The 16,970-nt window shown below is 34.2% G+C and overlaps 1 protein-coding gene across 4 annotated transcripts in view; it reads left to right on the forward strand.

Annotated features, from left to right (window-relative positions):
- EHBP1 (EH domain binding protein 1) overlaps nucleotides 1-16,970 on the forward strand; it is a 339,190-nt gene that overhangs the window by 230,158 nt on the left and 92,062 nt on the right. For all 4 annotated transcript variants that reach the window (XM_080813773.1, XM_080813775.1, XM_080813772.1 and 1 more), the window contains 3 exons: nucleotides 6,211-6,389; nucleotides 6,994-7,042; nucleotides 11,072-11,974. In XM_080813773.1, the coding sequence (XP_080669899.1) occupies nucleotides 6,211-6,389; nucleotides 6,994-7,042; nucleotides 11,072-11,974 (1,131 nt within the window). The remainder of the gene's footprint in view (nucleotides 1-6,210; nucleotides 6,390-6,993; nucleotides 7,043-11,071; nucleotides 11,975-16,970) is intronic.

A 16,970-nucleotide genomic window follows, 5' to 3' on the forward strand; every position in this document is an offset into this window, starting at 1 on the left:
CACTTCCTCTCTCCCTCTCTCTGTCTCTCTGTCTCTCTGTCTCTCTTTCTTTTTCTGTCTCTATGTGTGTGTGAAGTATTTCACTGCCAGAATAGACCACAACTTTAAGGTCTATTCTATTGTTGATGAACATTTGGATTGTTTTCAGATCTGGGAAGTTGTAAACAGTGCTGCTGTCAAAACTTTTCTGAACATGTATTCTATCTTGTGTAAGCATGAATTTCTGTAGGTAATAAACCCAGGATTGCTGGGTCATAGCATATGCACATCTTCAGATTTACCATAATAGATGATGCCAGAATTTTCCCATCAGCTCTGTATAAGCTCCCTTTGCTCCACATCCTTGTCAACACTTGGTATTTTTAATTTCATTAAAATTTTAATTTCATTTTAATTAAAAGTTTTTATTTTAGCCTTTCTGGGGAGAATTGTGTAGTAGTGCCTTGTGCAGTTCTTTGAATACTAATGTGATAGAGCAAATTTTCATTCTGAATATAAGCCCTGTGTGTGTGTATATGAAATAATTTGGCACTAGGTTACTTAGCTTTATAGAAGGACAGGAAATACATTAGCATTATAACATCAGATCTGCATTTCTATAATTCAGCTCCCCATGAACTGTCCAGTTGTAAGATGGGAAGCGTGGACCACTGTGATTTATAAGATATACATTCTTGTAATAGTCTGTACATATCACTGTTAGATCTCTCAAGGGACACATTTGAGTACAAGAATTACACAGGGAAGCTACGGCCATTTATAGTTTATTGACAAGTTTCCAAGTCAAGATGCAGTCCACCAAGCGACAGTCATTTTTACAATAAATAATGTTGCCTGGTAACAAACTTGACCTTTCACATTGATCTAATCCAATATATTTCCGTGGGAACATTGCTAGAAGGTAAACTCGAGGTCATTTCCTCATGAAGGGCTTAGGTCTTCTACTTAACCCTTTCTCTCTAGAAATAATCATTATCTTTACAATTGTGTCTTATAATCCACGGATATGGTATATTTCTTTCTCTCTTTAAGACTCCTTTATTTTCTCACAGTAAAGTTTGATAGTTTTTTAATAACACTCGTGTGCATTATTTGTAGATTTATTCCTTAGTACTTGTTTCATTTGCCACCATGAATAGTCTTAAAAATTTAAATTTCTAACTGCTTTTGTTGGTATATAGGAATGCAGTTGGTTTTTGTACACTGTTTTTTTTTTTTTGTATCCAGCAGTTTCCTTAAATTTTCATATTCATTCTAATAAATTACCTGCAGAAGTTCCTCCTAGTATTAACTATAGCATAATCTTTCTAATTGTCTAAGTAGTAAAATAACAAAACTTAACTCAATTTTACTATATGAATAAAATGAAATTATTTAAATGAAAATACTTTGAAAAAGAATAAATAGTACAGATACAAGTGTTCTTATTTTTACCACTGCTATTGTTTTGGGCTCACCAAATATTAAGATTTATCCACAGATTCCTCAGTTGTTTTCAGAAATTTATAGTAATTGGAAGTGCCTGGATGGTTTAGTCAGTTGAGCATCTAACTCTCAGTTCATAATCTCCTGGATCGTGAGATCAAGTCCTGCATTGGATCCTGGCTCAGCAGGGAGTCTGCTTGAAGATGCTCTCTGCTGCCCCCCCTCCCTACTTGTGCACTCCCTCACTTGCTCTCTCTCACTTTTTCTCTATCTCTCTCAAATAAATAAATTTTAAAAAATTTGTAGTAATTGGGGGAAGGCTCCCAGAATGAGCAGTAGGGAGACCAAATTGTCCTACAATTCTAGCAATGCTAGCATACATTTCACTGCTCTGGGCTTACATAGTTGTAGTTCTAGTTCTAGTTCCAACCAAAAATCTAAAATCCAAAGAATGGATAAAGGGTTTTATTAACTAAATACTCCTAGAGTTTAAATTGTTTACATCAATTTCCTTTTTGGAATCAATTTAATATATACAGGGCAGTCAGTCATCTAAGAAGTTGACTAAGGCAACTTCTCAAGATATTTATAGTTTCTATTGAGGTCCTAAAACTACATTATCTTGAAATGTGAAATGCACGTTGCTTAAGAGCACAGGCTCTGGAGTGGGAACACCTTGGTATAGATTCTCACTCCTTCACTTTCTAGCTGTGTAACTTCAGTTTCCTCAATTGAAATTGGGAGTAATAGCACTTACCTCAAAGGAGTTATGAGGATTTAATGAGCTAACCCATGTAAGGTTTTTACCATTGTTTGTGGGACATAGTAAGTGCTCAGAATATAGATTAATGAAAAATTAATAAGTCTTTTTGTGGACAGAAGAAATAACACATAGTAAAAATTCTATATGAGAGTCAAAGAAATATAGAAAATTCCTACAATTGGAGTCGGAAAGAGATTTCATGTGCAGGATGACAGCTGTACATAATCTTGAAAGTAGAATGGAATTGTAGGGACAGAAGATGCTCCAAGTGAGGTGACAGTCTGTACAATCAGAAACAGGAAGTGGGGGAGCTGGGGCTAGGGAGGAAAGCATAGTAATTCTAGAGAATGGTGAATCATTCCTGGAGAGCAGATACATAAAAAAAGATTTGGGATTCTTTGCTCAGAAGTATTTTGACATCATTTTATATGTTTAAGAGTCATGAGAGGCTTTGACCTGTGCTTTTAAGATTGTTGCTATGGCAGTGAATCAGATAAGGGAGAATTTGGAAGAAGGAAGATTTTGCAATAGCTAGGCAAAAGAAGATAGATTACAACAATAGGATAAAAATTTCCCATGGATTAATTAATAAAGGATAGTAGGGGAAGGAAGAGGTCAAAGCTGAGTCTGAGATTTAAAGTCTAGACAATTGGGACAATAGTAGTATCATTTGTAAACATAGTGAAAATGAAGCAGGTTGTAAGGAAAGATTATAATTATGGTTTTGAACATATTGAGTTTGAATTTTATATGGCAGGAAGGACGGCCAGCTGGAAATGTCAACTTGAGATAGTTTGAACTATAAATGTATATTTGGGAATCATCTGCATGGAAGTGATAGTTGAAATCCTGGGAGTGAATCAGCTCAAAGTGTGGAAAGAGAAAACTATTTAGAGCAATACCTAGAGGAATATATATGTGCTTCTATCAGTGGAAGAAGGGGAAAGAGCAAAGAGAAAGCAACTATAGTGAGAGGGGTAGAACAGGAAAAAATGGAATTGAGATTTCTTGGAGCTGTTAAAATTTAGGAAAATTTCTAACAAGTTATTGACTAGGTTTTCTAAAACCAATCCTATTGCCATTGATAGCAAGAATAACTAGGTGGCCTTACTACCTTTAATGTGTAAAATGCTATATTAAGAGAAACAATACATTAAAATTATCTATACTAGATAATAGAACTGTTAAGTGAAACAGTGGTTTCAAGTCCTATTTCATTTCTCCTGTCAGCACTGCTATATGCTATGTGCCAGGATCTATGGACACTTGGGATAAGTTAATAAACTAAGATCCATATCTTCATAGCCCTTTTATTTGGTGAGAATGGACAAAGTAATAAGCAGTAAGCATGACCAATAAGCATATTTTTGTAATAACCAAAAAACTATATAGACGATAAGAAGATGGTAAGTACTATGGAAAGAAAAGAGCAAGGTAAGGTAGTGAGGATTGTGTCACTGAGATTGAATGATGGAGATGAGTTGCATTATTAAATAGGATAGTTAGAATAGGCATAATGAAGATGGTTGCATTGGAGTTAACCATGCAGATATCTGACAGGAGAGCAGGCAAATGGAACAATCTGTACAAAGGCGCTAAGGTGGGACCATGTCTTGGGTATCTAAAGAACAACAAAGAGGTTACTACAGTTCAGTGTGATCAAGGGAGAGTGGTAATGAGCAATAATGGGTGGAAGGATGGGGAGGCTGTCCTGTTACTGCAGTGACACCATGAGATAGGTACCATTGCAATCCCCATTTTAATGATGAAGAAACAGAGACATAGAGAAGTAAAGTAACCTGCCACATCAGGAGCCAGCTATAGCAAGAAACAAGCAATTACATTCATTAATATCCTAAAGGTTCTGAAATTATTTAACTGCTTCTTTCTTTATGACCCCCTGCAAAATATTAGATGAAAGATGAGCTGTCCTGAAGTGGATGATTTATTGTATGATGGTTCTACTTCAGTCTTCTTTCTCTGCAACCAATATGACCATTTATAGGCCTTGTATTTTTATCAAGTTTCTTCATTTACAAATGACTTCTTTTGCTTTGACAGTGCAATAAGCATCCCTGTAAGATCTTTTTAAGTCAAGGGTTTTATGTTGGGGTAAATCCAGAGTTTTGTTTAGTTCTTCTAGGCTTTTCATATTGAGGCTTCTTAGAAACAAGGGTATATTCATAATCATGGTGACCTGGTATATTTTCCCTATTTCTTATGTACAGAAAGCCACTCTAGATGTGGTAATGACTTCTGTACATTACCTGTCTATGTGCTGCTGATAACTGGAATGAATCAGTGTAATGGTAGTTGCAGATTATCTGTCTCATGTAGTTATTATTCATACTTGGAATGAATCAGTACCTTAGTAATATAGTTTGATAAAGGAAAACATTTTATTAAAGACAATCCTTCAAATAATAGGAAGTCTAAGGAAAAAAAATGTTTGTGTCCAGTTCATTGATCCCCTGCCTCATCCATAGACCATTCTCCATTCCACTTCCAGGTTAAGTAACCAGAACAATTTGAAAATCATAGTGGAAAGTCGCCATTAGATGAAAAGATATTTAATATTTCCTTTTTCTACATGTCAAATTGATATGGTTAAAATATCTGCTTATTATAAAGTAAATAGCTCATTACATTGGGAATTCCATTTTTACCTACTTCATATTAAGTAGAAGTGATCCAAATTTATTGAATTTAATGGCCTGTGACTTTTTCAGCATTTACTTTGTATAGGTGATTACTTAAAGAACAGCACTTTGCAAGATTCATGTTTGTTTATATAATAGCTTGCTAATCTGATGATTGATTAAAAAATAAGAAATTACATCCTTGGTGTTTCTTAGAGTTTTTTCACAGGAACGGTGAGTGCATAATCACAGTTACGTGGAGTTGATGTTTTTAATTGTTTGGCACTAACATGTTTTTGTCAAGTGGGGGCATCATTGGTCTTTCTTAAGTAAGCTGTGTGGGAAGAATGGTTTGCTTTGTTAAACTTAAGTGATATTAGAGTCAAATAATCATTACCCTTTCACCTTATTTTAGAGGGCCTCTATTTTATGGTTATAGTCAGCACTCTTAACTGATAGCAAAATTTGAAATCCAGAAACATATAGCAGTTTTAGTTTTCTTAATGGTTTTCAGTTGTGCTAGCCTCTTAAGTTACCACCACAAAATGTGATTGTTATTCAGTAAAAGAAAGTGATGTGTTTTTAAGAATAATGAAAGTTTAAGATAAACGTCTTATTAGTTTGGGTTTTTTGTGTTTGTTTGTTTGTTTTGTCATCACTGTTTTAAGTATATGAACAAGGGGGAAACCAAAGAATATGCTTAGATTTAACACACCCATGCCCTTATCTGACCTACAAAAGTAGCTCTCAGTGATAATTAAAAGATATTTTGAGCAAATCCAAATTACATACTGTTGTGTGGTATTGCCACCAATACCTGACTGCTGCTAATAACTTTAGATGTGTTTTGCCATCATTAAATTTAGATAAGAAATGTCTGAGTATGATTATATTGTGCTGTCTAAAATGCATGATCACTGCATTTTTTAAAAACTAGGATTTTGATCTTTCCACTCTAACAATTTGTGCTACAGTTAGACTTCAAAATACATTATTTTTAATCTAGTCAGAAAGGAACTATATTTGTACATGATTATATTTGAGGAAAATTTCTTAGGGTATAAGAGTTACACAGATACTCAGATTTAAGTATTTAAATACTTTAATATAATGTTTCCATCAGTATAGCTCTTGGCTTGTTCTTAAATGTATGAGTTTAAAATCTTGCATATCTACATCCTTGTCAGGCAAATGCCATAGGCTAAAACTGAAGATAATAACTTAAGATTCATGTCTCCTTCTTGGAGGTTACAGTTGTCTTGAATTGACAGTTTTGAAGGACCTAAACTGACATCAAAGGGTTTAAATGATCTCGTTAGGTCAATTAATGTTAATTTTCATCCCTAAATTATTTTAGTGTTTTTCTCTTTTTCTTTTTTCTAGCCGAGTCCTATCCCAAGTCCTGTTTTGGGGCGAAAGCCAAATGCTAGTCAGTCATTGCTTGTATGGTGCAAAGAAGTTACAAAAAACTATCGGGGAGTGAAAATCACCAATTTTACTACATCGTGGAGAAACGGTTTATCTTTTTGTGCAATATTACACCACTTTAGACCAGATTTAATGTAAGTAGAAACATTTTCCATTCCGTAGAAATATTTTGTAAATAATAGACAGCTTTTTTAAAAAAACATAATTTCTTAACATGTGTCCTGAAATAGTTGACTTTTTATGTTTATTACCGATACCTTTGTTTTTGAGGAAAGAAAAGTTCTCCCTTCTGAATGCCTAAAACCAGTCTTTCTCTCTTAAAAAAAAAATTTTTTTTTCCCTCTTAATCTCATACAAAGTACTGACTTCAAATTATTATGAAAATTGTGTGGCTATTAAAATGAGATGAGACAAATAAGCCGTTAGCTCTTTGTACATTGACAACAAGGGATTACCTCATGGTAAATTTGGTTGTCAAGACTGGTCTCTGGTGCCCTGCCTTAACTTCTCTTTTAGATGGAAAGCTTCAGGCAATGAAACATGTAATCACTGTTTTCATTTATTTATTTATTTATTTCCTTAATTTTCCACACTATTAGTTTTGTTGATTGAATTGCTATGAAATTGCTAGTTACTCTTTGATATTATAGAATGTCAAATTTTTAGATTCAGTTTGTTTTAAAAACAGCTGTTTTTATCAGATACTGTATGTACCTACTGTGCCATTTTCTCCCTCAGTGACTACAAGTCTCTGAATCCTCAAGATATTAAAGAGAACAACAAAAAGGTAAGAATTGCCAAGGAAAAAAATACATAGTTTCAAATTCAACTCCTCTGTGGCTTTTGTTAATTTGGGGAAACTGAGGTGGTTTTCTGAGGTCATAACTGCAGCTCACAGAAGGTTGTCTGCTTCCTGCAGTTCAAATAGGATGCATGGTTTACTCTAAGTTGTCATAACCTTTAAAGATCACAAGTGCCAGACTGGCATCAGATTTTAATATGTGTATGACTTCATTAACTGTTAAATATTTATTAAAGCATATTGCTTTTAGTCAAGATTTAGCTTTTAAAAAGTGCACCCAAAGCTGTTACACCATAAATGATTATGAGTTTAGAAAAATCTGTTGGGAAGGGATGAGCGCAGGAGCATAATGGGTATACAAGAAAGAATGAATATGTTCCTAGAAGCTAAAAGATATGAACATTGGGTTCTTTTTTTCTTTTTTCTCTTTTTTTTTTTTTCACTTTCTGGTAGACTGTACAGTTTTTCCACCAAATTAATTAGCATACTAAGGTTAGAGCTTCCCAGTTGGGAATATTGATCCTTTCAGCCTTCTGGGTAGCTGCGTGGGGCTGAGTTTCCAGAAGCCCTTGGGCCAGCTGACTGTGGCCACAGGCTAACTTGCTATTTACCCCAGTGCACAGTACAATATTATAGTCATGTATGTGCACTGTGACATGAGAAAGAAGAGAAGCACTAAGTCACCATATAGTAGGTATTCAATGTGTTTTATGTTGCATTGAATTCTTCAACTGAAAAGTTCATGAAATATGTTGTTTTAGAATAGGAGTTCTTAAATGGGAGGTATGGATAGAATTCAGGTGGTTCTTGAACCTGACTGGGGGGGAAATGGGTTTTATTTTCTTAATTCTTTAAATGAAATTTAGTAGTTCTTCAATTATGAATTTAGGCGACTTACCACTATAAAGTTAGCCATTCCTGAGACTCTATCACCTTGAGAATTTTAGATATTTTGATATCACATTGCAGTTGTAATATCTTCACCTATCTTTTAAGCTAATCACTTCTTCAGAATTACAGTTGTTAATAAGTCATAAAAAGCACATGTCTTGCTGTTTCTCAAATTCAATTTTACTAATATTTTTCATAGTTTTATTTTTCATATAATTGGTTTCTTCTGTAATCCTGTGTGTTTTAAAAACATAAAGGATTGTTCTGAGAAGGGGTTCATTACCAAAAGGATTCAGGGAACAAAGTGTTCAATAACCTCTGGTCTAGACTAATGTTTTCATTCTACTTTAAATTAGATAATTAAAACCACCAGTGTTTAAAAAAATCTATAAAGGGAATCTTGATAGAAGTTCAGTTAGCAGATGAGAATTTAAGTCAACAAATTTTTTACTTTTATTGCTCTCTGAACCCAAAATTTTGCATTGTCATTAGAAAACCCTTTTTCTTTACAAATGCATGATGCTGGCCTAGAGAAATACATTTTAAAACTGTCAGTTTTTTTACTAAAATATACCATCAAAAAAGGTAATCTTTAAATATCAGGATATTTTTCTTTATAGAAATCACATCTATGGTGGGCATGCTACAGAGTAAGTCATTCTCATGAATTATTTTTTGTATAATTTTGGAGAGCTTGTATCTGTCAAAGTGAAATGCCTGTTTTTTCATCAATTAAATTGTATCTTCAGATATGATAGTTATATGCCTGCATTGCATTTGAATAAAATACTAAGCTAATTTAAATGGAGACAAAAGTGTTATAAAATAAACCGTTATTATTTTTATAAAGTGAAGCTTTTTAAATACCATTTGAAATTTTGAAAAGGAAACATTGTTGATTGTACCCAGCTGTGTATTTTTAAGAGTAAGGAAATTTGCCTTAAAGCTTAGGTCACACTTCTTTACATTATTTTTCAGTAATAATGATAAGCATGTCTTGGGTTTACATATTGCTGTGTAGAGAAGAATATCCTATTAAATTTTTTCTCAGATCTTCCAAGGCAGATACTTGTGGCTTTTTAGAAGGGTTTTAATTTAGATGATCCTATTCATTGAACAGTTGAATAAATAATTGTTATACAATCTTTCCTTTTCATCACTTCGCAACTTCCTACCTGATATCTACGTTGAGTATCAGTTGCTACCTGCAGGTTTATATCCAGCTTCACACAGTTCTTCCCGATAACCCCATCTGCCCTTGATTGAACTTAAAGCAGCGAGAGAAACAATGCCTGTGTCTTAAGTTCCATGCAGATGCATAACATAACTGGCAGTGACTCCTCCTTACCAATTAAATAACATCTAGGAATGAATAAGACAATTTTCTTTGAAAGACCTCTTCTTTTTCTCCACATACAAACAGCTAAAAAGACAGGTGATTTACCACAGGAAGAGAGGTTAACCTATGGGAAAATTCCTTCATAAAATCTTGACCTCGCTTACAAGAAACCGGTTTGTTTTTAAATGTTTTCTTTTTTAGTGCAGTTAGTGTGCATAAAATGAATTGCTACATGAAGCAAAACATTAGCAGGAGATTCCCCACAAGGAAGCTAATCATTTTCCCAGGTCTGTAAAAAGTGCTAAATAAAAAAGGTATTTACCTGTGACATATGATCTTAACCAGTATGCCAGTGTTTTAGATAATTGGGAAATGTTTAGAATACTGCCTGTGGTGCTTTTCATGATGGTCTGCAATTGATGTCTGTCAATCAAGTTGTCAAGACACATGAGGAGGAAAATGACTTTAATTTTCCTAAAACATGTAAAATAACAAACAGGCCTAAACATGCACACCAACTGAGCCATTCTCTTGAGTAAATATTTTGAGGTACCTATATTATGAAACATAGTGCTGTGAAAATTGAAGAGATTTTAATATTGCAATTTATTTTTTATTTTCTTTCTTACTTCTTCCACAACATTTATTAAGCTACAGGAAGAATATGAGACAAGGATTAAATTCAAAGGTAAAAATGCACTTTAACATGTAAGTGCAAAAGAGTAATTCCTTCTAAATTGTTACGTAATTCCCTAACCTTTCTTTTAAGAAAAACTTCGAGTTATGATCCTTTATCTAGGTTGTTACAAAGACAGACATTTTATATTCCAAAGTGAGAATACAACTAGAGGGTCCGTACCTTTTCAGAGGGTATATCTGAACCTTTAACCATATTTTTAATGCTTCCTAGCAACACAGTGCTGTTTTAAAGGGTTAGTTCAGGATAGTAATAATTAATTGTAAATTGAGAAACAGCTTTGATTCTTCAAAACTAGAAAAACCTGATGTGCCACAGTCATTTAAAGGCTAACAAAAATAATACAATGCAGCCTCACATTCTCAACTAAGTTGTACTACTCAAAACATTTCATTCTTTCCAAAATGGATGAAGTGAAAATGCAGTCACTCTTATCATTATGAAAATCAGTCTTAATTGGGCATTTAGAAAATGTGTCTACATTTGTAGGCTTAAATAATTTGTATTTTATACCAGGTAATCTAGGATTAGGTCTTTGGGGATATGTAGCTATCCTTTTTCTTCACAAATCACTGCAGTTATATGAACATGTTAAAGAGACGTTGATAGGAATGATAAAACTCCAGATTATTATTTCTTTATACCTTAGTTCCTTATAAAAATTGATTCTAAGTTTTTTTGTTTTAATTCTAAATTTTGCTTATTTTCTTTATTGGAAAAGAGCATTTCTATTGTTATTAATTAAGAAACTTTTTTTCTTGTACCTACCCTACTTTTACAAGTTTCTGACGTGGAATTTTGTTCTGTTTTTGTATCAGTTATATCAGTAACGGAGTATGCCCTCCAACAACAACAACAAAATCCATTAAAATTTTGCTTTTTTTTAAATGAGAACTAAACTTTATTTTTTAACTTTTTTATTGAAGTATAATTAACATATAACATTATATTAGTTCTAGGTATGCAGCATAATGATTCAATAACATTCACCACAATATGTCTAACTAATATCTATTCTTCTGCTGTTTTTAAAGTGCTTGGATTGTTTGAACTATTCAATATATCTTTGTTTTTCCTTTCTTTGAAGGCATATGATGGATTTGCCAGCATAGGAATTTCCCGGTTGTTGGAACCTTCTGATATGGTTTTATTAGCAATTCCTGACAAACTGACTGTTATGACTTACCTCTATCAAATCAGGGCACATTTCAGTGGCCAAGAACTGAATGTTGTCCAGATAGAGGAGAACAGCAGTAAAAGCACATATAAAGTTGGAAACTATGAAACAGATACAAACAGTTCTGTTGATCAGGAAAAATTTTATGCAGAGCTTAGTGATCTGAAACGGGAGCCTGAACTGCAGCAACCTACCAGCGGAGCAGTGGACTTCTTATCACAAGACGACTCTGTATTTGTAAATGATAGTGGGGTTGGAGAGTCAGAAAGTGAACATCAGACTCCTGATGATCATCTTAGTCCAAGCACAGCCTCCCCTTACTGTCGCAGGACTAAAAGTGACACAGAACCCCAAAAGTCCCAGCAGAGCTCTGGAAGGACTTCAGGATCTGATGACCCCGGAATATGTTACAGTATGGATTCGACCCACGCACAAGTTCTGTTAGGCAAGAAGAGACAACTGAAAGCTGAGACTTTAGAATTAAGTGACTTATATGTCAGTGATAAGAAGAAGGATGTGTCTCCATCCTTTATTTGTGAGGAGACAGAGGAACAAAAGCTTCAGACTCTAGATGTCAGTAATAACTTGGAGAAAGAAAAATTAGAGAATTCTAGACCCTTAGAGTACAGATCAGATCCTGAATCACCGATCAAAAAACCAAGTTTATCTCCTACTTCCAAACTTGGATACTCATACAATAGAGATGCAGACCTTACAAAGAAAAAACGTACTTCCCTGAGGCAGACAGAGTCTGATCCAGATACTGATAGAACCACTTTAAATCATGCGGATCATTCCACAAAAACAGTCCAGGTAAGTGAGTTAGAATGATGAATCCTATATTTAGTAAATAGTTATTCTGAATATTTTTGGGTTTTTTGTGTTCATAGAGCACTTTCAAATGCTACAAATGATTAAAGGTGAAGTATAATTAACCATTATAGAAAAATCTACACTATACCTGCACTTCATTTAAAGTTTATGATATACTATTTTAAGCCTACAAATAAATACAAATTTGAAGATTAAAGAGTAGTGTCAGCTTTTCAAATCAAAATTTTATTTACCTATAAAAACAGACATTTCACTGTAAGAATAAGTCAAAGATATTTCACTATTCCATTTAGTAGGAATATCATTCTGAAAATGTGTAATGCTAAATTAAGTATTTCCCATTTAAAGTATTTCTTCAAACATTTTAATTGCATTATACTTGGTGTTTTCAATTCCATTGTTACTTGTGGTTAAAAATTCCAGTAACATCTAGATTCCTCCCCATGAGGGGAATATGAGACAAATTTGACCTTATAATATTTGCTATATTTAATTGAATCCCTGGCACCATCGATTATAAGATATATCATCATTTTATGTACCCAAAGAAAGAAAAACATTGCCAGTAAACTATGATAAATGGTTTTCTTATCACATACAATTTTTATTTTATACCTATTGAATGAATTCTTTTAGACTTATTCAAGCATGGATTTTTTAATCATGTAACACTCTTATGTAAACATAAAAAAGAAGTTAAAGTAAATTGGTTAAGATATAACTGATTTAGAATTAGAATTTGAAATCCAACTCTTTTTGATTTGGAATTTTTCCTGGTTTTCCACACAGTGTAGTGCTCTGTGCCATCAGAAGCATGATGTTATAGCAGTGGTTCTCAAAGTATGATCTGGAGACCTCTGAGGCTCTCCTAACCTCTTTCAGAGGGCCCCCAAAGTTGAAACTATTTTCATAATAATAATAGAACATTATTTACCTTTTTCACTATCATTCTCTCACAGCTATACAGTGGTGTTTTCTGGAGGCCACACAATTTGTGATATCTCAAAAGATTGAATACAAAAGTAGATATGAGGGGAGCCTGGGTGGCTCAGTCGGTTGGGCATCTGCCTTTGGCTCAGGTCGTGATCCTGGGGTCCTAGGACCAAGCCCCACATCGCGCTTCCTGCTCAGGAGGGAGTCTACTTCTCCCTCTGACCCTCCCCCCTCCCCCCCCGCCCCCGGCCTTGTGCTCTGTCTCTCTCACTCTCTCGCAAATAAATAAATAAAATCTTAAAAAAAAAATGTAGATATGAGAATCCAGCTGCCTACTATTAAGCCAGACATAAAAGAGATTTCCAAAAAATATAAAATAATCCCATTCTCACTTATTTTTGTTTTTTTTAAGTATTATTTTTTGTTAGAATGTTAACATCTAATGGGTTTATTATAGTTCTTTTTTTTTTTAAGATTTTTATTTATTTGAGAGAGAGAGAGAGCAATTGGGGGGTGCATGGAGACAGAGGGAAAAGCAGACTCCCTGCTGAGGCCTGAGCCAGACACAGGGCTTAATCCCAGGACCCCGAGATCATAACCTCAGTGGAAGGCAGAGGTTTAACCAACTGAGCCACCCAGGCACCTCATTATACTTATTTCTAAAGGAATGAATAAATAAATATTTCCAACACTTCTCAGTTTTAATTTCCAAAATGATAGGTATAAATAGATTTAACCCACATAAACAAAAGCTTTTTGAGATCCTCAATAATTTTTAAGCACATGTAGGGATTCTGAGACCAAAAAATTTGAGACCTCTGAATTACACCAGATTTCTTTACAGTTGTCTCTGGGGTTTTCTTTTCAGTAATACTCATTGATAATAGCACTTTCTTGACCTTATCAGAAGATCTCAAGATAAGATTTTCAGATAATAACCTGGAATTATATTCCATTTTTAAATACTAAAGTGGTTGTTGACTGAAACATCAAGGGATTGCAGTCTTGTCACCTGATATAATAAACACATGCATAGGTAGGCATTGATGGCTATCTTGACTACCACCTGGCTGACAAAGATTATAAGATGCCATCAATTTTAAGTTTTCAGAGGTGTTAAGAAAACATATACATCTTTGAATCAAAGAAATAGAGTAGCTAACAAAGCAAGCCTTTGTTCTTCTAGTCAAAACTCTCAAGTCAAAGGTTCTAAGTACATAACTTTTAGTACAAAAAAGCTTTCAAGTGATCAGATACAGCATACATAGCAAATAATTGAGAAATATCTAGCGGGGCACCTGGGTGGCTCAGTTGGTTAAGCATCTGCCTTCTGCTCATGTCACGATCCCAGGGTTCTAGGATCATTTCTGGGATCCATCCTGGGATGAAGCCTCCTGTCAGGCTCCCTGCTCAGTGGGGAGCCTGCTTCTCCCTCTCTCTCTCTGACCCTTCCCTCCAGCTTGTGCTCTCTCTCTGTCTCTCTCTCAAATGAATAAATAAAATCCTTAAAAAAGAAAGAAAAAAAAAGAGGGAAAGAAAGAGAAAGGAAGAAAAGAAAGAAAAAGAGAAAGAAAGAAACATCTAGTGATTAACAACTGCAGAATTTGGTGAGTCTAATTTCTAAGTATTACCCAAGACAGATTTTTCTTATAACCCAGATTTGTAAGGTAAATGTATTTAGCTAAATCTAGAAATTGATTAATGTTTAAAAATTAAAAATACTCCAGACTGGGAATCAGTACATCTGGATTCTCATCTTGACTCTGCTAATAATTACCAGTGTGACATGTTAATTAGCCATTTAAATATTTTAAATCTGATTTTCCACGTATGTTAAATGAAATAATCTCTAAGAGTCTTTTTAGCTCTAAAACTCTATCACATCTTAGGGGCGCCTGGGTGGCTCAGTGGGTTAAGTCTCTGCCTTCTGCTCAGGTCGTGATCTCAGGGTCCTGGGATTGGGCCCCACATCGGGCTCTCTGCTCAGCAGGGAGCCTGCTTCTCCCTCTATCTCTCTCTGCCTACTTGTGATCTCTGTCAAATAAATAAATAAAATCTTTAAAAAAAAGCAACTCTATGACACTTTGATATGCTATTCAGGAGGTTTAAATGATATACAGTATATCCACGGGATAATACAGGCAGTATCGGGGTGCCTGGGTGGCTCAGTTGTTAAGCGTCTGCCTTCCTCTCAGGTCATGATCCCAGGGTCCTGGGATCAAGCCCCGCATCAGGCTCCCTGCTTGGCAGGAAGCCTGCTTCTCACTCGCCCGCAACCCTGGCTTGTGTTCCCTCTCTCACTGTGTTTTTCACTGTCAAATAAGTGAATAAAATCTTTAAAAAAAAAAAAAAATAGAGGCAGTATCTATTTACAACTTCATATATGTTTGTTTATTGTCCCTTGATTTAATGGTCAGAATTTTGTTTAGGGTAAAGTTAAAAGTTTGTTGTTTTTTGTTTTTTTGTCAGAAGTACTGCCTGATACAAAAAATTGCAATGTGACTGCAATATTTCATAGGTTTTTAAAATTGGACAATTTTAGCATCTAAATTTGAATAATAAAAAAATCTGTTTTTCTTTTACACACTATATTTCATCAGTGCAAAGATATGCATCTTTTAACTTCTCTGAAATCAACATCCTACTTATAATAGATAGTATGTTAGAGTTTGACAGTGCTTGTTCTTTCTTAGTCATTCATAAAATAATAGTATGTCTAGTAACTAATGACATTAAATTAGAGGAAATTTGATGATTTAATATGGCTGTAGAGCATTGAAAGTCATAATGTTGCTCATTTGAGTGGCTAATACATATGATGACCTTTATATATCTTGCACATATCTCTCTTAAACTTTATAACCCATGAGGTAAGTGGTTAAATTATATTTAATATATGGGAATACTGGGCTTTACAGAGTTGCCTAAGGTGACTTAATAAGTGTTAAAGTTTGAATTCAAAACCAGTGTTTTCTGACTCCAGAGTCTGTGCTCCTAAGCTATATATTCATACTATCTCTTCATTTTTAACCATAATAGCACTAAAGATAATCAGCGCAGATGTAAAGTAGTCAAATTTACTGAAGGGAAATTTTAGCAATGTACATCAAGTCCCTTAAAAATGTTCATCTCATTAGATTCTACCTCCAGGAATTATTTCCCCTAGGATAATCAGAATTGTATACAAGAATTTATGTATAATTTTTTTTTTTTTTTTAAGAGAGAGAACGGAAGGTAGGGAGGAGGGTGGGAATGGCAGAGGGCGAGGGAGAGAATCTTAAGCAGGCTGCATGCCTATGCAAAGCCCAGTGTGGGGCTTGATCTCATGACCCTGAGATCATGACCTGAGCCTAAATCAAGAGTCAGACACTTAACTGACTTGAGCCACTCAGGCACCCCTGTAACAAAGATGTTAAAACATCGTTAATGATAGTGAAAAATTATAAACAACATAAATACCTAATAATATAAGACAAGTTAAAGTATGATGCATCTTTATGAATAGAATGCTGGGTAAAAGTTTAAAAAATTATGTTTAAAAATATTTTTTAAATACTTACATGAGGATATTCTCACAATAGAATGTTAAGTTTAAAAAACGTGATTCTACAGTGATTATTGCTGGGTGCCAAGATTGCTAATTATCTTTATTTTGTTTTTTATTTTCAAATAATTCTTTTTTATTGAGGTATAATTGACATATTATATTAGTTTCAGGCATATAACAATTATTTGATGTTTGTATACATTGTGAAATGACCACCACAGTAAGCCTAGTTAACATCCATCACCATACATAGTTACAAAATTTTTTTTGTGACCAGAACATTTAAGATCTACTGCCTTAGCAACTTTCATATATGCAATGCAGTACTACTAACTATAGTCACCGTGCCATACATGGTATCTCCATAAGTTATTTATTTTATAACTGGAATTGCATACCTCTTGACTCCCTTCACCCATTTTGTCCACATCCTACTCCCAGCCTCTGGCAACTACCAATTGGTCTCTGTATCTGTGAGCGAGGTTTTTGGGTTTT

This window comes from Martes martes, assembly GCF_963455335.1.
Source record: "Martes martes genome assembly, chromosome: 9".
Lineage (NCBI taxonomy): Eukaryota > Metazoa > Chordata > Mammalia > Carnivora > Mustelidae > Martes > Martes martes.